General features: G+C 41.0%; 1 protein-coding gene across 1 annotated transcript; it reads left to right on the top strand.

Moving 5' to 3' along the window:
- The first annotated feature begins 14,299 nt into the window (after positions 1 to 14,299).
- Positions 14,300 to 21,872, top strand: LOC128854940 (pickpocket protein 19). Its single transcript, XM_054089456.1, has 7 exons — positions 14,300 to 14,496; positions 14,601 to 15,126; positions 15,181 to 15,303; positions 21,006 to 21,155; positions 21,273 to 21,408; positions 21,550 to 21,603; positions 21,706 to 21,872. The coding sequence occupies exons 1-7, from the start codon at positions 14,300 to 14,302 to the stop codon at positions 21,870 to 21,872; spliced, it is 1,353 nt and encodes a 450-aa protein (XP_053945431.1).
- The last annotated feature ends 1,286 nt before the right edge of the window (positions 21,873 to 23,158 follow it).

Here is a 23,158-nt window from a genome sequence, read left to right as displayed (position 1 = left end):
TTATTGCCGCTTGGCTGTCAGAGTAAATATTTACTTTCTTGACTGTTAGTACGCATTTGAGCAGCCAATCAGCTGACTTCTTGATTGCGGCTACCTCTGCCTGGAACACACTGCAGTGGTCCGGTAATCTGAATTTGAGTCTGATGGGGAGCTCCTCGCAAAAGACTCCTCCGCCAACCTTTCCTTCCAACTTCGATCCATCCGTGAACAAGTTCACCAGGCCCTGCCCCCAAGTTTAGCCCTCCGTTCACTCTTCCCTTGATGGGATGTGAGTGGAGAATGTTCCGGTTGGACTAAACGAGGGTATACACTGACCTGTTGACAGAGGGATGAACTCGAAGTTTCTAAGGATGCTTGAATGCCCATAAATGAGGTTGATCTTATAGCTCCAGCCCCTCAGATTGATTGCGGCACGTGTAGCGGCAATTCTGCCTGCGATGTCTACATGTACCACATTTAACATTGCGTTGAGCGCCAGAGTAGGAGTCGTTTGAGGCGCCCCACTGATTCCAATGAGTGCCGACCTCTGAAGTCTATTCAGCTTCTTCATCAATGACGTCTTCTCTAGTGAGTTCGACCAGACTATGGCTCCATATAACAAGATAGGCTTTACAATAGTATTATATAGCCAAAAAAACAACACTAGGTGAAAGGCCCATCTTTTGGCTATTACGCCCTTGCACCCATACAAGGCGATAGTTGCCTTCCTCACTCTTTCGTCAATATTGGGCTTCCATGTAAGCTTACTGTCAAGGAAAATACCTTGGTACTTCACCTTGCCAGAAAGCATCAGAGGAGCGCCCTCTAGTGAGGGAAGTTAAGCTTTGGGTATTTTATATTTCCTTGTAAATAGGACGAGCTCCGTCTTAAGAGGATTTACCGTCAGGCCGCAATCCGTTGCCCATCTGACAACTGCGTTCAGTTATTCCTGCATCAAGTTGTACAGAGTCATCCGCGTAGGCAATTACCTTGCAGGCCGCGTTTATTAGCTCCTCCAACAGGTCATTTAAAACAACAACCCAGAGGAATGGTGAGAGAACCCCACCTTGCGGAGTGCCTCTACTCACCTGCCGGTGGATGGAGATACCGTCCCACTCTGCCCTGACGGTTCTGTCGCTAAGCATTGTGTGGATAAATCTTATACGGTCGGTTCCGTTTACCTAGAGACCTGGTAATTGCCTCCGGGAGGACGTTGTTAAATTATTATATGTATATGTAATATAAAAATAGCAAGCCTTGTTAACAATGTAGAGTGAGTAGAGGGGATAGCCCTGGTGGTATCACAATGGGCCTACAGCAGGCCTAGGTGTGTCAACTAACAACCACCATACTCACCTACCTAATCACAATTTGAAGAACAATCCAGTTGGAAGTGACACAAAAATTGTGTTGATTTTTGAGATTTTTTTTTTTTTGCTAGCACTCTTCGGCATTTTTTTTTCATATAAAAAATTTCGTGCATTCGAGCTTTGCGAGCTCAATTCAAACGCGTTAGCTGCAGTCGGAAGTTCATACTAGATTACATCCGTCTGATCCCACCAGATGCACAACACAAACTTTGAAGGATGCATTTTTTTTCGCTGCCGTTGGAACTGGTTCACCTGGCAGGCTCTAACAGTTTTTACGCTTACGCTTATCACAATAGATCCATTTTTCATCGCCAGTGACGAAGCGATGTCTAAAACCTTTTCTTTCCTGTTGTGAACACAGGTGTAAAATAATTAATTAAATAACATTTTCATTTAAGCGATGGATGTACAAACAAGCGCGCAAATTATTGACTTCTACGTTCTTAAATGTAAATTAAGTTTCAAACACAAATATAAGGATAACCCTAGTACGCGTATGTACAGAACGTTTTTCAGCGCTTTTAGCGCGCCTAATGAATGTGTAAGCAAAGCATTATTTAAGTTGAATTTCTCTCCTCCCTCTTTCACTCTACTCAACACGCATTCGTGAACGCACGGGGAGCAATCACACTGCGGCCGCCACAAGGTCAGACTACTCGTTAACGCAATTGACCACCCATTCCATTTGCTTAATCTTGGGCTGATGTAATTTTCGAAAGGCTTTGTTAAATTAACCTGTTCGCGCTTAAGAATTTTACTGAAGACAGCAAGAGGAGTCATTAATTGAATGGTCAGTAATGGCGGTGAATATTGCGCATATTCATATACCCTTCAGACATGCAAAATCGAAGCGAATATTCTAATACTTACTGTATCACGTATTTAACATACAACATTATTGCTCATGGCGTATTTAAGAAGGTTAAGCGTAGGTAGGTAGGTGGGGTGGCTGTCGCAATGACACACTTAGACTTTTCGTCGGTCCATTGTGATACCACTGGAACTTATCTTTACCCTAAGGGTTCTTCTTGGAGGATGGTTCCATGTGTAGAAGTCCACGCAAGTGGGGAAAGTTACTGATCGCCATTCACTTGGGAGTGGCCAGGACGATTCTTCTATATATGGTCCAAGCAGCTCACAACGTCCGGGATTAGCCCACGTATCCTCTGGTTAGCTTCCGAACACCCGTCCGGGAGTGAGCTAAAGTGAGAAGGCGAAGCATCCCAGCATAGCTGGTTGTGCGCTGGGTTTGGGACCCGCCACTTAAAAAGCCCCCCCAATGAAAACAGCAACAAAGCCTCGGATGAGAACTTCCAACACTGATGACGACCCCTGCAAACGAAATAAGGAATACGATTTGAGGGCATGCACCTGGAATGTCCGGTCCCTTAATGGGGAAGGTGCCTCTGCCCGGCTGGTTGATGTCCTCGTGAGAGTAAAGGCTGACATCACTGCCATCCAAGAGATGCGATGGACGGGGCAAGGTAAGAAAAACATAGGACCTTGCGACGTCTACTACAGCTGCCATGTAAAGGAGCGCAAATTCGGTGTCGGATTTGTTGTGGGAGAGAGACTTCGTCGCCAAGTACTGTCGTTCACTCCGGTGGACGAGCGTCTCGCAATAATCCGCATCAAAGCGCGATTTTTTAACATCTCGCTAATTTGCGCCCACGCCCCGACGGAAGAGAAGGACGATGCGACCAAGGATTCTTTCTATGAGCGCTTGGAACGTTCCTATGAGCGCTGCCCCCGCCACGACATTAAAATCGTGCTTGGCGACTTCAACGCCAGGGTGGGCAAGGAGGGAATTTTTGGTCCCACAGTCGGAAAATTCAGCCTGCACAACGAAACATCCGGTAACGGACAGAGGCTGATCGACTTCGCCGGGGCCCGAAACATGGTAGTCTGCAGCACCAGATTACAGCATAAAAAGATACACCAAGCTACCTGGCTGTCTCCTGATCGAAAAACGCGAAACCAGATCGATCATGTTGTGATGGATGGAAGACACGCTTCTAGTGTATTAGATGTACGTACGATCCGAGGAGCCAACATCGACTCGGATCATTACCTTGTTGCAGCCAAACTGCGCACACGCCTCTGTGCAGCAGAAAACGTACATCTACCTACGCAAAGAATGTTCGACATCGAAAAGATGCAATCACAACAGACAGCCAGAAGATTCGCCACTCGACTCTCACTCCTGCTCTCGGAGAGCACTGCCCAACACACCGGCATGCGCGAGCAATGGAGCAACATTTCTCGTTCCCTACGTACCGCCGCCGAAGAAGAAATCGGATTCCGGCGAGCCCGAAAAAACAATTGGTACGACGAGGAATGTCATGCTGCCGCCGAAAGAAAAGATGCCGCCTATAGAGCCACGCTGCGATCGGGCGCAACGCGAGCCATGTGGGATCGCTACAGAGAGCTGAAAAAGGAAGAGAGACGTATTATCCGACAGAAGAAACGAGAGGCCGAAATACGTGAGTGCGAGGAGCTTGAGATGCTGGCTAATAGGAACAACGCCCGAAAATTCTACCAGAAAGTTCGGCGGCTTACAGAAGGTTTTAAGACCGGGGCGTTGTCCTGTAAGAACAAAGACGGCGATCTGGTGACTGACGTACAGAGCAATCTTAAATTATGGAGGGAACACTTCTCGAACCTGTTAAACGGTGACAGCTGCGCATGTCATAGAGAATGTGAAGATCCAGATACCCCAATCGTTGACGACGGAATTGTCGTTCCGTTACCTGACCATGACGAGGTGAGAATAGCGATAACGCGGCTAAAGAACAACAAAGCCGCGGGCGCCGACGGACTGCCGGCTGAGCTATTCAAACATGGCGGCGAGGAGCTGGTAAGGTGCATGCATCAGCTCCTATACAAAATATGGTCGGATGAAAGCATGCCTGCCGATTGGAATTTAAGTATGCTCTGCCCAATCCATAAGAAGGGCGATCCTGCAATTTGTGCCAATTACCGCGGGATTAGTCTTCTAAATATCGCCTATAAGGTTCTAGCGAGCGTATTGTGTGAAAGGCTGAAGTCCACCGTCAACCAGCTGATTGGACCTTATCAGTGTGGCTTCAGACCTGGAAAGTCTACCATCGACCAAATATTCACAATACGCCAAATCTTGGAAAAGACCCATGAAAGGAGAATCGACACACACCATCTTTTCGTCGACTTCAAAGCTGCATTCGACAGTACGGAAAGGAGTTACCTGTATGCCGCGATGTCTGAATTTGGTATCCCCGCAAAACTAATACGGCTATGCAAGTTGACGTTGCTCAACACCAGCAGCGCCGTCAGAATTGGGAAGGACCTCTCCGAGCCGTTTGATACCAAACGAGGTTTCAGACAGGGTGACTCGCTGTCGTGTGACTTCTTTAACCTGATGTTGGAGAGCATCGTACGAGCCGCAGAACTTAATCGCTCAGGCACAATATTTTATAAGAGCGTACAATTGTTGGCGTATGCCGATGATATTGATATCATCGGCCTTAACAACCGCGCTGTTAGTTCTGCCTTCTCCAAACTGGATAAAGAGGCAAAGCGAATGGGTTTGGTGGTGAACGAGGACAAAACGAAGTACCTCCTGTCTTCAAACAAACAGTCGGCGCACTCGCGTATCGGCACCCACGTCACTGTAGACAGTTATAATTTCGAGGTTGTAAAAGACTTCGTTTATTTAGGAACCAGCATTAACACCGATAACAATGTCAGCCTTGAAATCCAACGTAGAATCTCTCTTGCCAACAAGTGCTACTTTGGACTAAGTAGGCAACTGAGCAGTAAAGTCCTCTCTCGTCGAACAAAACTAACACTCTACAAGACTCTCATCATGCCCGTCCTAACTTATGGCGCAGAAGCTTGGACGATGACAACATCCGATGAAGCGACGCTTGGAGTGTTCGAGAGAAAGATTCTGCGTAAGGTTTTTGGACCTTTGCACGTTGGCAACGGCGAATATCGCAGGCGATGGAACGATGAGCTGTATGAGCTTTACGACGACATAGACATAGCGCAGCGAATAAAGATCCAGCGGCTTCGTTGGCTGGGTCATGTCGTCCGAATGGATTCAAATGCTCCGGCTTTGAAAGTATTCGATGCGGTACCAGCTGGTGGTAGCAGAGGAAGAGGAAGGCCTCCTCTGCGTTGGAAAGATCAGGTGGAGAAGGACTTGGCTTCACTTGGTGTGTCCAATTGGCGCCGGTTAGCACGAGAGAGAAACGACTGGCGCGCTTTGTTAAGCTCGGCCAAAATCGCGTAAACGGTTATCGCGCCAATTAAGAAGAAGAAGAAGGGTTCTTCTTGAAACCATCCGGTAACTTTAATAACCGAGCAAAGTTTCGGTAGTTTTAGATGCGCTATGTCCGCTACTTCAGCTAAAAATACCATATCAAGAGTGCGGAGCCTCCTTGTAGCTTAGCTTTCATACTCACATAAAAGGTGTGTGACTGTTTTCTCTTCTTCTGTATTAAGACAGCTTCTACAGAAAGCGAAGTACGGAAGACCTAACCTTCTAACGTGCCTGCCTGTGAGACAATGACCAGTTAATACCCCTATCATTTTTCTTATGGCTTCTCTGTTAAATCGTAACAAGCTTTTTGATCGACCGCTGTTCCATTTCGACCATGTCTGTCTGCTTAGTTCACATGTTGAGAGGTTTTGCCGACTTGTATTTACTTTACTGATGGTTTCCCTATCTATCGTTGCTTACAAGTGGCTATATGCATGGGTATCAGCGTCTTATCCACTTGGAGATCGAGCGTTGCACCGGTTCGAGCAAGTTCATCTGCCTTGCAGTTCCCTGCTATATTCCTGTGGCCTGGCATCCAAATAAGATGTATTTTGTAATATTTTGATACGTCATTTAGAAGTTTAAAACATTCGATCTAAGTTGATATCCTTGGTCTTACAGAAATCCGTTGTAACAAGAATGCAAAAAAGTGTTTTTAAAATTGAAGAGTGTCCTCTCTGGTTTGTTCTGAGTATACCGATTTCTCTTAATCTGAGAGCTGCCTAAGGTTAAGCGTTAAGGTTAAGATAATTTCTATAGACTACCTCAGAATACTAATTTTGCACTGATTAGAAAAAAACGGCGACTGTTTAGAAAATGGTCTAAAAAATCTACTGCAACGAAAGCTATATTGAATATTGCACAAAATTTGTATACAAGGTATGTGTAGTAGAAGCGTTACTGCCACAACTTAGAAACTATTTCAACACTTCGATTCTAAAAAACTGCATTACATGGGCTTATGATATTTATTATACGCATTCGATAAAATCTATAGTCATCATTAGCTAAAATAGCTTCACATCTTCGAGTCACATTTTGTGTTAATTGTTGCCCAAGTTGTGGAGGTAATCGGTTCCAAATCAAACTGGATTTGTCTTGATAGCTGACCGTCCGTATTTGTTTTCCTCTGGGTGTTTTCTTAGCAATCGCTGAAACATTTTCAGTAGGGTTGGCATCAGGGGACTGTGAAGGTCAATCCAACATTCCCATCTCATTTTTATGTTCCACTCTACACACCTTCGACCCCAAACATGCACCTTAACTGGATACTTAAGAGTTCGTTCAAGTTGACGATTATCAGTAGTACACCAGGACCGACGTATGCAACTATTCGTCTAAAAGGATGGTTCATCCACAAGTAATGCGTTTGCCCAATTCCGTTCTGAGAATTTTTTTGCCCATACAAGTATTTTTTTAATGTGTGATAATGAGAGCAGCGGTTTTGGAACTTCTGTACGTGAACGTCCTCGAATCGTGAATTTGAATACATTAACACGCCTTTCACATAAAACTACTTCAGCTTCACGTAGCGATAATTTCTTCTTTGTCATAAACAAATCAAAGATCTTCTGATCCGTTTTGTACCTATTTATTTATGAACGCCGCAAAGCGTTTTTTATACGCGGGGCACATCCCGTGCTCGGGACCATTGATGGAAAACTCGAGCCAGGGATTAAGAAATCAAGGATCCTGCATATAAATTTTATTAAATTAGCAACGTTAAAGTTTTGCCTGTAGAGTTACTTTACGTATAGAGGCAAACACAATCGAAACACATTTGTGATTAAAGCCTTGTTTCTAGCGAAAATGTGGAGAACTACTAACATATTTTTAAGATGGATTTATGGTATTAATATTCATAACAATGTTAATTATAAATGCATACGAGGTAAGGAAATACGATTAAAAATCAAATAAAAAAATATAAATACATAAATAATAGTCGCGAACACTTCTGTCAGATTTTTAGCCGAGCTCCTCATTCTATTTGTGACGTGCGTGTTGATAATATTTCACAAATGGAAAGATCTACAGCCGACTGCGAACTCCAGATTGTTTTTCTTAGAAGCTTTTTCACTCGAAGGCTTGCCATTGACTGCCGAGGGGCGACAGCTATTAGCAAAATGTTGTCCACCATTTTTATGTTCTATGCACGGAGATTCGAATCTACGTACATACTTCCGGATGGTAGTCACGCACCAACCATTCGGCTACGGCAGCCGCCATAAATAAAATCGGCCCAAAATATATTGAAATTACAAGCATTATTTTCTCTCAAAATTAAATAAAATTTTAAAAAGCAAAAAAAGTTATGTTCTGAAATTTGTATACCCCTTAGAAAGGGGCCTGGTTATTCGTGTTTGCAACAATAACAGGTTAAGGCGGAGTTTCAACCACTTGTTCTGCTAACAACTGCAGCTACACTTGCATTTATGTAATTTGGTTCAAAGGGCATTAACACAATTATTATGTATTCTCACATTCACTTCCACTCACTCCTTTTTTAAAATTCAGTTAGTGTATTTTTTATTCACTTTTTCGTAAAAGTTCATCCCTAGGAAAAGTACACAGCCTTACCCATTTTTGCTTCAAAATACTACTTTTCTTGTCCCCTGAATTTTTTACCCAATTCACAGTTTCTTGTAAGCCTGGTTTTACAAAATTATCTCGATAATTTCTCACCATTCTATTTTCAATATATTCAATGATTTCCATTCGCAAATTATCCTTGAATGGCTTGTTTATTGCGATGTCAAGTGTCTGGAGGTAACCAATCATTCCTGCCGGAATCATTGTTTGATCAATCTTCCTCTCAGCAAGAAAGTTTTTCATGTCTTTAGCGCGGTGAGTACTGGCTGAATCCCAAACTAGTAAACCTCTATTCTGACCTCTCTACAGTGGTGGCAGCATAAAATCTACCCACTTCCTTATAACTGCTTGAGTGCACCATGACATAAATTCCTGAAACATGTTGAATCTGGTATTTTTTACCTTTAATGATTAAAAATGGCGATACTTTCCTGCTATCTAGAAGAATCGCCAAAATACAGGTAACACGGGCATTATCGTAACCTGTAGAACGTAAACCGTAAATTGACGAAGAAGCCTTGTAGTGAGCTCTTTGGCCTAGGAATACCGCGGTCTCACCCAAAGCAATGATGTTGGAGAATTGGTATTTCGAAAAATCGATACCATCAACGAAAAGCTTAAACGCTTGTGCACGCTTAACAACTTCATTGTCTCCCAGCTTAAACAATGTTGTCGATCACCTTCGAGACAGTTCCTATCGTTTAAGGGGGGAGCCTGGTTTATAAGGTCTAAAAATTGCATCTCTTTGCGATTTTTTTTTTTAAGGAAAAAATTAATTTAGCACTGCAAAGTTGTTTCTATCTTTTAATGAACATTTAAAAAGTATAACAAATTTTTGTACTGGTTGAAATAAGTTAAAAAAATGTTTAACATAGAAATTAGTAGAGCGCTGCAACGCTGGAGTTTCCAACTGGCGTACAAGATACAGCTCGTAATTATTATATAAAGCAAAAAATTCAAATGGATATTCTAATTATCATGATTTTTTATTCTAGATGAACTAAGAAAACTGAGAGAAATTCCAAAATTTCAACTTTTTGGAGGTTTTAAAGAAAAAAATGGCTTTCTATAAAAAAAAAATTCACTTCAACTTGGTATAAAAATCTTGAAAAAATTTTTTTTATCTATTTTGTTAGTTCAAATAGAAGAGAATTTAATACTGAAGGGAACAAGCTATGATTCATTTCAAAAGGTTCATTAGTTTTTTTTTCATTCATGTACGCCAATTCAAAGAAATCATAAAAATGAAAAGTCGAGAAAAGAAGATAAAGTTTGTACTATAGCTGTCGGGTCACAGCGTAACTACCTAACGCTCGCCTACCTTTGGCTTTGAATGGATATTCTGAAATATATTAGGAATCGCTTAAAACGAAAAAAAAAATTATTTTTTTAACCTTATAAACCAGGCTCCCCCTTAAGGAGTTGTCCAACCATTTCAATTGCTGTTTCAAGGGCTAATTTTTGAATATATGCACTGCGCACAACCAAATCATTGCTTTCGTGCCTGCAATCCATTCCCAGATGCAATCTTCCTACTCAGAAAATAACGGCTGCCGACCTGATCCAACTCTGCGTTTTTCTCACTTCTTTGGTCCACCAGTTAACACAGGTAATCTTAGTCTGCATGTCATTTACGAACCATACGGATATCCAGCATCTTCCCTTTACAGAATGCTACAAGATGTACATCCCTAGAGTCTGCCCCAATTTCGTTTTTGTACTCGACGGAATAGCTCTTTCATTTTGAACTCATTTTAACTGGGGTTAAAAAGGATTTACTCTATTTTTAAATGAAATGATCTATGAGGAAATATTCAAACTTCCAAGACTGAAATGAATGAACGTGGTAAACCTGCACTGTCCCTCAAACACATTATTACTAATACTTAAGAAACCAACAGCATTTTTTAACGAATTCTTTTTGTCAAATTATTTTAACTAGGAACTATTTTCGGATGATGTCTTATTTTCGGAAAAAATACGATAATTTCATTTTGTCTTAAGTGGTAGTCAGTGTGAAATCATGTTTTCTTGACTTCTTGCAATAAATAAAATAAGTACAAAAATAAGCCCAGTTTTATACTATGTGCTAATTCAATGGGACAAAATACTAACAAAATTTTATTATATTAAAATTTCACAATTCTCAATCAGAACTAAAGAAAAGGTCGAGTCAAGTTTCAAGTTATATTTTTTTATATTAACATTGCAACTAGTTCATCAAGTTTTAACTAAGGAGCAATATGTGTTGAGTTTTGCCTAATATATTATGGATGTTCTGCAGAATTGCAGAGATATTGCTTACTCCAGGAGATTATGGGGCGTCTTTCGTTAAGCCTCGTCCTCCAATTGCTAAGGTCAGACAGTATCGAAGCTTCACTGTTGATATGCTATTGAAGTCTATTCATGTGTGACTCAATTTCAAGTGGCTCAAAAATCGTGTTGACTTTGACAAACTTTTTTTTTGCTGAGGGTGTTGGGTATTTTCTTCCATATAAAATTGAGAAAATTGTGCATTTACCTGCAAAAAAAATTATTAAAAATCAATCCAATTTTGGAGCTACTCGAAATTTATACTTTAGATTAGCTGGCTGGTCTGAGCCACGCAGAGCTCATTTTGTCCACAGTGATACCAGCTCAGAGTCGGGGTTTTTTTTGTGTTTAACGAAATTATGCATCACTTAAGCTGCGCGAACTTTAGGAGAAGCACAAGCTCCAGTTCATTGATAGAGTCTAGTATTTTAAAACTGAGTGCACCCAGGTAGCATAGTCGAGTTGTCCAGAGATCCGGACAGATGCATAGAATATGCTCCAGGGTTTTTCTTGTACAAAGCTCATCACAATTCCTGCAAGCATCGTTAAGAGTTAAATTTAGCTTGTAAGCGTGTCCTCCAACTTCGCAGTGCCCTGTTAATACACCAACTAGAGTTATACAGTTTCTTCTTTCGAACCATACCTATAACCGATTTAGTATACCTGTGGTCATATGCGTGTTTACATATGATCTTGCTAACTCTGTACTTGGTTAAACTAAACCATCTGCCTTTCGCCTTTCTCGTTTTCCCTAAGCATTTATGCCCAGTTAGTAATTTGAGGAGGAAATGGAAAAAACTGAATTTCGTGTGCTTATTAAGCCGATTCACCCTTAGAAACCCATTGTTTCTACTGTTGTTTGGTCTGTGGTGTATGGTGATGGATCCATGTTTCATCCGCGGTTACACAACGGCGCAAAAACTCCTCCATATTGCGATTAAACAACGCCAAACCTTCCTGTGAAGTTTTTACACGATTGCGTTTGTGGTCGACTGTGAATTACTGGGTAGTCTGATAAAAGTAGCTGTAAAACACAAACTAATTGACGCAGCTCGTTCAAATTTTGACAGGAGTCAACTGACAGATGCCTGTTGACAGGAGCAGTATTTCTTTTTCAGTAAAGAGGTCAGAAATACAAAAAGTCACGGACTTATTGACCCGCCCTCGTACTTTATTAAAACAGAATAAAAAAAATCTTCATACTCAAATTTTTTTTAAAGATTCTGTTTAAAAAGTGTCAAATTTTGATGACATGTTTTTGGTTTTTTTTACTTGCAAAAAGGTTTTATCTAGGATATATAAGTGTTTAACGCAAAATGAATTAAATTTTCATTAAAAAAATTATTAAAAGTAAAAGAGAAACAAATAAATTGCCCACACGAGCCGATATGTTTCTATGCTATAGCTCTCTAATGCAGTGAATGCATTAACGCTTTTTCTAGTCATACATAAATACAAAACTCAAGAGCATCTAAACCCAAGATTAATTATTTCATATCTGACTGAATAGTCTTTGCTAATGTGCAGGGTATGCCTGGCTTATAGGCGTGCCTTTCAAAAATTTACCCATGCTTTTGTACATACACAAATTAACTTAGCAGTCAAAACCTTCACCCCACCATTTGTTAGCATAAGCAGATGCAAATAATAAGACACATTCATTAGGTAAAAAGAGCGCAAACAAAAGAAAAATAAAAAATAAGACAACTAAAGGGTCATTTAGTAGGGAAATTTTAATTTCTGCTTGGTTATGAGGCGCTATCGGTTAAAGCGACCATTGGAAAAAAAATTGTGTTTTTGTTTTTCTTTTTCTTTTGCCATACGAAAGTTGCCCGATAAACACAGCTACTACAAACTTTAAAACTGAATTTGAACTAAAAAAACCTAACTATATTTACATTTTACTTTACAATTTTTCAAAGAATTTAATTCTTTCAATAACATTTTGAGTTTACGTACACATGCACGCAAGTTTTCCAATATTTTATTTATTTATTTTATTTAAGATTATTTTTGACCTAAAGATTAGATCTTAGATCTTAGATTACAAAATTTAACAATAAAATTAAAATTACAGTATTGGTAAAAATGTTGAAATTGTAGAGGGCATTAAAGAAAAGATAAAAAGAGTACGAAAAGTACATACAAAGTCGAGTACATTCAGCAACATTCGGCAAAGTATCGTGGCAATTCATTTCTGAAGCGCAAGTTCTCTCTTACACAGGGTCTGGCACTCAAAATGTAACCACCTTCAGACCGTTCGCGCAGCTGATCCACGAGCATCAGCTGTCTGTTAGTTGGCTAAATGACAGTCCAGAGTATTGAAAGCATTTTGCCGAGAGCAAACGCGAAAAAAGAAAATCAGTAATGGATTTCAAACGTAATAATGTGATTTCATTATATTTGGCTGTAAAATCACAACCAGCGATGGTTCAAGAACTCGATCACCTTAAAGCAGATAAAGTCTTTGTTTATCGCACCATCACTCGTCGCAATGATACTGATAGCATCGCGAGACGTCATGGAGGTGGTTATCAAAAGACTGCAACGTCACGTGAAATGGTTCAAAAAGTGAATAAGCGACTTGAGCGAAATTCCAGACGAAGTGCCAATCAAATGGCGAAAGAACTGAAAATATCTGACCGACGATTTTAAAGTCAAGCCTTACAAGATCCAAAAAGCGCATGATCTCACATCAAAGCAGCAACAAATCAGACTTGAGAGAGCAAACGAATTGCTTCGTTTAGCCGAAAGAGGTCAATCTCCAAACATTGTGATTTTTGACGAGAAAATTTTTTAAATTGAGCAATTCGTAAACTCCCAAAACGATATGGTTTATTTGACCGATCGTTCATACAAGAATTTGAGTCATCGATTGTGGCCACCAAGAGGCAGCACCCGCCACAAGTAATGGTTTGGGCAGCTGTAAGCGCAGATGGGCGCTCTCCAATAGTTTTCATCGAGTCTGGCGCCAAGGCAAATGCAAAATAAAATCGGAAAAGTATTCCGAAGGTTGCTCTGAAGCAGTGGGCAAACAAATATTTCGGTGGCAGACCAAGGACGACGTTTCAACAGGACTCGACACCGTCTCACAAAGCTCGAGTGAACCAAGAACGGCTAAAAAACAACGTTTCGAACTACATAACGTCCACACCATGGGCTTCTCCTTGGGCCGAAGAATGACTTTAAAACAAATAGACATTGCTAGTCGTAATTTGTGGCGACCAACAATTGAATATGCCAGAAAAGGTATGCCATGAATTGAGCTTCAGTCGGAGTACCTATCAGACCTTGTATGATATTTAGTTTACCTGTGTTTTATTTAATTTTCGAGCAATTCAGGGATTTGTTTCTTTTGCCTTTGGTCAGAATCAATTGCGTAATTTTATGACTAAAATAAAGAAAAGACAAAATGTAACAACATACAATGTAATACAACCAAAAGCAAATAACGGAATATAAATATAAACACTCAGGTATATGTTGGGTCAGATTTCAAGCAAATGTTTTTAGGTCGCATTTATTGGGCACGATTTTCGATTGCCTTTGTTGCCTTGTAATAATTGTATATACTAATGTTTATACTAAGTAATGTTTGTATGTACTAAGTTGCACATCGCTTAACTTATTCACGAATGTTTCTTTCACTCTGCTGGACTATTTAAACCGCAAAATCCATTCATGCACCCATCAGATTTCCTAAATTACTTTGCGTGCATAGTTCGATTATTTGATTGTTGCTATGGCTGCTCCGTATCTCCACGAAATCGTATATCCACGGCCTAAAGAGAGCATCTTCAAAAGCAGTTGGTCAAAGACTCCCTTAAAAAGACCAGCATTACGCCAAATAATCTTGCCATATTGCAAAGGTTACTGTGACATCGCTTCTGTTCATGGCGTCGGTTACCTGAATGACCCCAAACGACAGCACTTTGAACGGTTAGTTGCACAACTGCATACGCATATCTATGTATTATTGACTGCATAAAGTTTATATGTTTGTATGTACTGTACTTATTTTTCCGAATGTTCCACATCCGCAGGGCTATCTGGTCATTGCTGCTCATTACTACAACCATCAGCTGTATTTACGTTTACACTGATTTGGCTGACTTGTACTCTTCGCAACGTCTACAGACAATTGTCGAGGATTCATTAGCCCCCATTTTCACTATTGAATTTCCTGCGATTGGCATATGTCCACGAAACCGCATCAATTGGCTAAAACTGTTGGAGGCTCATCAATTGTTTCTACCCGCGAATACTTCCACTGAAACTGTGCAAACATTTCGCCAGTTCTTTGCCGTTTTGAGTGATTTTCGCTTTGACAACTTCGTTGAATTGAAGCCGCTTACCACGCTTCAAATGAACCGGTCGCTGCTGGACAATGTGGATATAAAGGAAGTAATGCAATTTGTTAGCTTCACATGCGATGAGTTGTTTGAGCAGCCATGCTTTTGGCGCCGACAGGAATATGATTGCTGTCATCTGTTTTCCTTGGAACGCACGGAATACGGCTTTTGTTTTGTCTTCAATTCGTTAATCAATGAGAAGGGGAGGGAAAGGCGGGTAATTGTTTGCTATTGAAATTAATGAGCATTTTTCATATGTACGAACTTCTAGCGCACGGACCGTTATTACCCATATCATAATTCGAAATCAGGCGAGGGATCTGGTCTGGATGTCCGCGTAAATCTCGACAAAAGCAAGCAAAATCCAAATGTTTCCAGCAGAAGCGGAATATATGTAAGTCAGTGGTATTTTTCTTTGGTCCAGGCGGCCTGTTTCTTCTTAATGAAGATTTGCGCTGATTTTCAGCGCGTCGCAGTTTGTTAATTACTCTTCTTGCCATATTACTGAAAGCGGACCAATTTTCTTTTGCGTCAAGCATAATATCTACCAGGTTACTAACCATTATTAGCTTCCCGTTCCTAATACTCAATTCTTCCCTTTCGAGTGCAGACAAAGAAGGCATGATCTGCATCTTCAACTGGGTTGTCACAAAAAGCACAGTACCGATCGTCTTCATGCCTAAGTATATGCAGATAAGCTTTAAACTATCTCTGTTCGGTGAATACTTGGGTCAAATAGAAGTATATTTGCCCATGTTTTCGAAGAAGAAATTTGGAATCAATCGATACGTCCATCGTCCGTTCATAGAGTTCTTCCATTCTTTCTGCCGCTTCGCTTTTTTAATGCTTTTCATGTAGGAGCTGCAGTTTGTTGCATCGACCCTGGCCGGTAAAGCATATAACAAGATAGATGATACCACACGGCCATGGAGCTTCCAAGAAGCCTGCTTAGGATCTCTCGTATTCATCATAATCTGGATTAATGCAGTTACAGCCATATCGCTAAGAACCGAGTGGCAGATGGACGGCGAAACTTATTCCATCAATTGACAAATGGGTCCAAAGGAGCTTCGGAGAAGTGAGCTACTTCTTAACCCAGTTCCTCTCGGGCCACGGATACTTCCGGAGTTACCTATACCGCATGGGCAAGGTAACCGATTCCAAGTGCATATAGTGCGAAGCACCGAGCGATGACGCTGAACACACGTTTTTTAGTTGTGACAGATGGCTGGCGGAGAGAAATGCTCTGAGGGAGCAGATCGGCGTCATCGCACCGAGCAACATAATCAGCAAAATGCAAAAACGCGGGGACAACTGGAACGCGGTAAAGAAATACACAAGAAGACGAGCCTATAGCATGAAAACTGGCTACATATATGGTGGACCCAGACGTGGGTGAATATAATTGGTTCTTTATGGGTGTCGTTCTGGCCCTCCCGAAATAATATAGAAAGCAGTTCCGGGAAGGGTGTCTCCCTAGAAGGAGAGGAGGGATCGTTTTAGTGGCCACACCACACGATGCAGTAGACGACGGTCGCTGTAAGTGCCAAGGAATTTTGAACCCTACCTCACCCACCAAAACAAAAAAAAAAACAAAATCTTTTGTGATTTCGACCGCTTGATTGCAGATAGCTTCAGCCTGGTTAAGGAATTTAGCAGCGACCACGATTGCAATGTCATCAGAAAACCCCATGATAGGAGGTAGTTTGAGACACGAGACTCAATCGTACATTATGTTCCAGAGAAGTGGGCCCAGCACTGAGCTCTGTGGGACTCCTCCAGTTGATTCCTTCCTCTGTTTTTTTCCAAATGTATACTGGATTTCCGAAATTCTCCATCGGATCTAAGATTTTGCCATTTACCTGTAACTGTAGGTCCCTACATTTGAGGGCTAACATCAAGACGCGAACAACAAATCGGAGAAGGCCTCTAAACATCCAATAGATGGTGCGAGCGCTAGTTATATATGTATAAATAAGATAAAACTTGTTAATACAAGTTACCTTAAGAATTACCACCAATTCAGTCGGAAATCTCCCCAATACTCCAAAGTGCGGCTTCTTCAATCGTATGCTAAAGAGCTGCGGACAAGCTTTTTGAACTGAATGAAGAACCAAAATGCAACGAGGGCAAGACGAAGTATCGCCCATTATCAAACAAATAGTCAACGCTTGCGCTCCTCGACTTCCTGTCTCTGTTGGCAGTTATAGGTTTGCAGTAGAGAAAGTCTTGGATCAAATTCTCAAATAAATCATTAATAATGTAGGCCACTGGAATGTAACGGATAATCTTTCATGCTATTTTTAACTTTTGGACTAAGCCGAGTGAAGGCCCCTCCGGACGAGCACACTCCATCATGCCTATCCTAATGTTGGACTCAGACGATGGCAATATCCGATAACGTGCCTTATGGAGTGTTCGAGAGCAATAAAAAAAAAAAATAAATAATTGGCGCGTACACTTCTGTTAGGTGTTTGGCCGAGCTCCTCCTTCTATTTGTGGTGTGCGTCTTGATGTTGTTCCACAAATGGAGGGACCTACAGTTTCAAGCCGGTTCCGAACGGCAGATATTTTTATGAGGAGCTTTTTCATGGCAGAAATACACTCGGAGGTTTGCCATTGCCTGCCGAGGGGCGACCGCTATTAGAAAAATGTTTTTATTAATTTTGCTTTCACCGAGATTCGAACCAACGACCTCTCTGTGAATTCCGAATGGTAATCACGCACCAACCCATTCGGCTACGGCGGCCGCCGTTCGAGAGCAATAGTCTATGGAAATATAGATTTTTCGCGGCGGTAACGACGATAAAACGACATGATGCCCCACTAAGACAAACAAACAAAGAATTACACGCGCTCAAGCCCAGAAAGAATTCGATGCGGTGCATGGGGGTGATGAGAAAAAAATAATGCCTCCTCGATGTTGAAAAAGACCATGTGAATTAAGAGTTGGCACACAAGAAAGAACGAGATGGATAAATCGTTTAGGCAGATACTGCACCAACCAAGAAAAAGAAGAGGTTCCTTAGAGAAAATATGACCATCTCATTTGGGCATAAAATTCAAAACAATTCATTGTAATAAAAGTATTAATATACTCCATTGGTTGGGAAAGAAGACGCGATTCATGAAAATCTGAACGATTCGTTATCGCACTTTGAAAGAGAAGAGGATTGATGGGGTAAAATCTTTAAAATTTTCTTCTCAGCTTTTTCATATCCGCACAACTGAGCATAAATTCATCGTTTATCGCCAAACAGCTTACAGACTAATAGCTTTACTAAATCTGGCCACAGGAATCCTAAGTCTTCAAAATGTGCTGACATAATTTCGAGTGCTTAGAGCTCTTAAACTCCGAAACAATTGCCTTGTTTCTCATCACCAGTTCTAGGCTGGAATTGCTACGCAAACTGATAGCAACAAAACATTTATGAATAGCCCCAGTAGCTTATAAATGAGTAGTAAACACTTACGAAAATTTCAATTTACCCCTTGTCACGCTTCTTATCGGTCGTACAATTTATCGACAGTACATCAAAACTGGCTCCTAAGCATATTCAAAACATGCCTTCGTCTAACTCATATTCCAGAGTGATGGAGATGAGTTAAGGTAGTATTCACACCCAAGGTGGGTTAGAAGAAACATGGGGTAGCGAAGGATTTTCGAACGGTTACTCTTACCTCCTTCCTCCTCAAAACGCTAAAAAGAATCTTAGATATACACATTAAGTCTTTAGCAACCTCCCTTTGGAGAGGGCATTGAAAAATCCTTGAAACAATTAACCTTGGCGGCCGTTAACCTCCACCATGGTAGCCAGAAGGCGGTTTTAACAATATATCATTCGCTTGTAACTTTCAAAGTCAATGACTGCGTGAGTAACTGGAATCGATGTATGCTTCAAAACATAATTTTTAAGTGGCGGGTCCCAAACCCAGCGCGCAACCAGCTATCCTGGTATGTTTCGCCTTCCCATGTTAGCTCAGTCCCGAACGGGTGTTCGGAAGCTACCCAGAGGATACGTGGGCTAATCCCGGCCGTTGTGAGCTGCTTGAACCATATGCAGAAGAATCGTCCTGGCCATTCCCAAGTGAATGGCGATCAGTAACTTTCCCCACTTGCCTGGACTTCTACACATGGAACCATCTTGTGACTTCTTTAACCTGATGTTGGAGAGCATCGTACGAGCCGCAGAACTTAATCGCTCAGGCACAATTTTTTTATAAGAGCATACAATTGTTGGCGTATGCCGATGATATTGACATCATCGGCCTTAACAACCGCGCTGTTAGTTCTGCCTTCTCCAAACTGTATAAAGAGGCAAAGCGAATGGGTCTGCTGGTGAACGAGGACAAAACGAAGTACCTCCTGTCTTCAAACAAATAGTCGGCGCACTCGCGTATCGGCACTCACGTCACTGTAGACAGTTATAATTTCGAGGTTGTAAAAGACTTCGTCTATTTAGGAACCAGCATTAACACCGATAACAATGTCAGCCTTGAAATCCAACGTAGAATCTCTCTAGCTAACAAGTGCTACTTTGGACTAAGTAGGCAACTGAGTAGTAAAGTCCTCTCTCGGCGAACAAAACTAACACTCTACAAGACTCTCATCATGCCCGTCCTAACGTATGGCGCAGAAACTTGGACGATGACAACATCCGATGAAGCGACGCTCCAAGTTCTGGGTACCTGAGGATAGGAACATAGAAGGAAAATTAGAAAGCTGATGAGCTGGTAAAACATGGGCTGTACCTAGTACTGTAGGATGGCAAGGGCCTATGAAATAGAAGTGGTTGAAAAGCAAACCGTACAAACTTGTTTTGAACTCTTTCAGTTCTAAGAGAATGTGAGAAACACATCGCATTCCAAATGGCGGAAGCATATTTCAACTTCGAATTATATAAGATTTTTCTAGTTTATGGGTCTTTAAAGTCACTAAAATAGCGTCACCCAAAAAACTAATGGTAATGGTAATGGTTGTACGGGTTAGACTAAAGCCTTTATGCACTGCGACACGATTGATCTATTGCGCGCCCCGAATTATTTAATTATAATTATTTAGTATACCGAGGAATCGAACCAGCTCCTTTGGAGGGAGTAATAGGAGGTCTTCCTCCTCTAAATAGTAGGAACGAGCCCAGGATTCTGTATCTACTGTAGCCTAGTCCCTCACAGTTGGTGATTGAAGGGTTCCATAGACTCCTCTTCATCACAGCAGTAGCTGCAAGGTCTTTTACTAGATAGCCCCATTGTGTTAAAGTTTTTATTACAGGCAAAGTGACCTGTAAATGTATCTAGGATTAGAGCAGAATTTGTTCTGTTGGTATTGAAGTTCAAAAACTTTTTGGAGTGATAAGGCCGCTTGTGCCGCTCCAGTGTTGCCTGATTTTGATTGGAGCCATTTTTTGTTTTCCTGTTGAATATTTTTTTTGCTTAAAGCCGAAAAATGGGGTTGTTCCAATATATAACCGTTCCGTATCTTTTCTGGCATAAAAGTCTGCCTTCTCGTTTCCTTCGTGTCGCTCATGTTCTGGTACCCTAATCGGTGAAACCTAATTATGAGTGGCCAGTTTGTTGAGTGCATTGTTACACTCTATTAAGACTTTTGACTTGAATGTGAAGGTATTGAAGGCTTTGAGAACCGATTGGCTGTCCGAAAGTATTTCAATTTTTACTTTCTCGAACCCTCCTTTGGATATGATTTCCACTGTTTCCATAATGGCGAAGAGGTACACATGCAAAATTGTGGCATCTGTACTTAGTTTCAGGGGTTTGTGTGCTTTAGGCCCCACTATTCCTGCTCCTACTCCTTGGAGCGTTTTGGAATCATCTGTGTACCATTTTTGTGAGTCACCATTTATCCATGTTGGCTTAGTGTTCCACTCTTCCCTAGACGGGAAGATAACCTTGTATCTCTTTATAAAATTGAGTACGGATTCCGTGTGGTCATTCGCCTGGGTTATGCATACTGAAGCTTAGTTAGCATATGCCTTCGAAAAATAGAGTCATTACGAATAGCGAACTTAAAAGACGACACAAAAATAACGAAAAAAAAGCCAAAAAACTCACTCTGTCACCATTCTACCAACTTTTCAGGTAATGGTAAAACACCCCGATCAATGGCATAGTGAGCCACGTTTTATTAGCGACGACACATACACAAAAGTGCCAGTGCGCACGCAATTCACCTCAGCAGACAAAAGGGCAAGAACAGTTTCGCCAGAGGTCCGAAAATGCCTTTTTAAAGTAAGTTGGCATTCAATTAATAAAACTTTTCAAATTCACTGCATCCATGCAAATTTTTATAAGCGTAAATACCTTCTCTTGAGTAATTTACATATACATTTGCATACACAATTACAGGATGAAAGTGCACTCTATAAGGGCCTGCCAGAATTGAAGTATCGACGTGGCAATTGCTTGACACGCTGTCATCAGGAGTACGTTTTCAAGCAATGCAAATGCAACTTGAATTTGTTCTTTCCACAGGATCCAAGTGGTAGGTTCACAGAAAACTTAGTTATGCACACACACATCGTGGCCTAAAATTCGGACATCTGTTCAAGTGCAAATACATGGCAGACTACTTGGAAATGCTAAATTTTTTCTTAACTGTGTTTTTTCCGTTTCCACTTTCCAGAGAACATAACGATATGCAAAGCAAAGGACTTTAAATGCCTCTACGAGTACAGAGGTAACCTTAGCTCAACTTACACAGCCTGAAAAAATGATAAAATCGTCATCTCACTCGATTTGCGCTTCACTAAACACTTTTATATTGACTTTTATTTTTCAGATCTGTTCAAATCTGACAATTTGCAGGCGGAAAGCGAATATATTGAGAACTCATCCAATAGTAGTATGGCTTGTAACTGTTTGAATAGCTGCCAGCAGCTAATATTTCTTACCAATTACAATAATTATCCGAAGAATGGGAAAAACGATGCGCACACTCTAAGGTAAAAATTATTGAAATAAAAACATACACACTTAGTTACATACATACAAACTTGGGCAAGTATGTGACGCTTTTCAAATCTATTGGGTGCCGATTGTAGTGCTCTTTTATTACTCTAAAGTGTATTTCAAAAGCGACGCCTAGATGTCAGCAGTGAATAGTTCCTAGACAGTAATTTGTTTATCTTCTATTATGTCATCTTTGATATTTGCCAAGCAGACAGATGTGCATTCTGTCAAAACCATATCGAGAATTGTTTATTTATAAAGTGCACGATTAAAAATTTGTTACTGGAATGTGGGTACAACTGTCCTCTATAGCGTCGTAGAGTTTGAGCTTGATCTGTCAATTAGCTTGTTTTCGGCATTTAATTATATCAGCCAACCGCAGGTGTGCTGTGCAATTTCGCCTATGGATAAAAATATCGAAGAAATTTTATGTTTTGAACGAGATTTCGTGTGCCGAATCGTTGCAAATGTTACGACTGTACCATATCAAAAACACGGATCTACGAGTGGTATAAAGCTTTTGCAGAAGGCCGAGAAGTCGTCGAAGATTTGCTCCGATCTGGTGGCTCATCAACGTCTTCGACGGGTGAAAACGTCGACCAACACTAAAAGTCAAGGAAATGGAGAGGAAACCAATCATTTAAGTTTAAGGGAGATAGCTCGTGACCTTAGCATGTCTCACGAATCAATTCACAACATTTTACACCATCAATTGGGCATGAGACGCCAAGACGCGTGTCTGCTCGACTCGTTCCAAGAGAGTTGAATTTCTTTCAAAAAATTCATCGGAAGAAGATGGCTTAAGACATTCTCGAGCAAGTGAACTTGGACCCAAAGTCTATACAGGGCATCATAACAGGTGACGAGACGTAGCTATATGAGTTTGACGTACAAACCAGTGAACGGCGGCTGAATGGCCCCATCCACATGAGCAGAAACCCAAAAAACCACGTTGTCAAAGTCGGTCAAAAGTGCAAGTCATGTTACTCGTTTTTTCTGATAATCGTGATGTTGGGCACCGGTATTCGTTCCAAATAGCTCTACGGTAAATTAAGAATATTATTTGGAAATTATGCGACGTTTGAGAGAGAATGTGTGTTGGAAACGGCCCAATTTATAGAAAGAAAACTCATGTATCTTGCACCATGATAACGCACCGTCTCACAAGGCTCATATTGTGAACACTTTTTTGAACAAAAACTCGACAGATATCATCGAACAACCACCGTATTCACCGGATTTAGCCCCTGTAGCTTTTTTCTTTCCAAAAAACTTAAATTGCC

Source organism: Anastrepha ludens, chromosome 2 (genome assembly GCF_028408465.1).
Source record: "Anastrepha ludens isolate Willacy chromosome 2, idAnaLude1.1, whole genome shotgun sequence".
NCBI lineage: Eukaryota > Metazoa > Arthropoda > Insecta > Diptera > Tephritidae > Anastrepha > Anastrepha ludens.
Note: the sequence above shows the minus strand (reverse complement) of the source record. Positions and strands in the feature narration are given on the sequence as shown.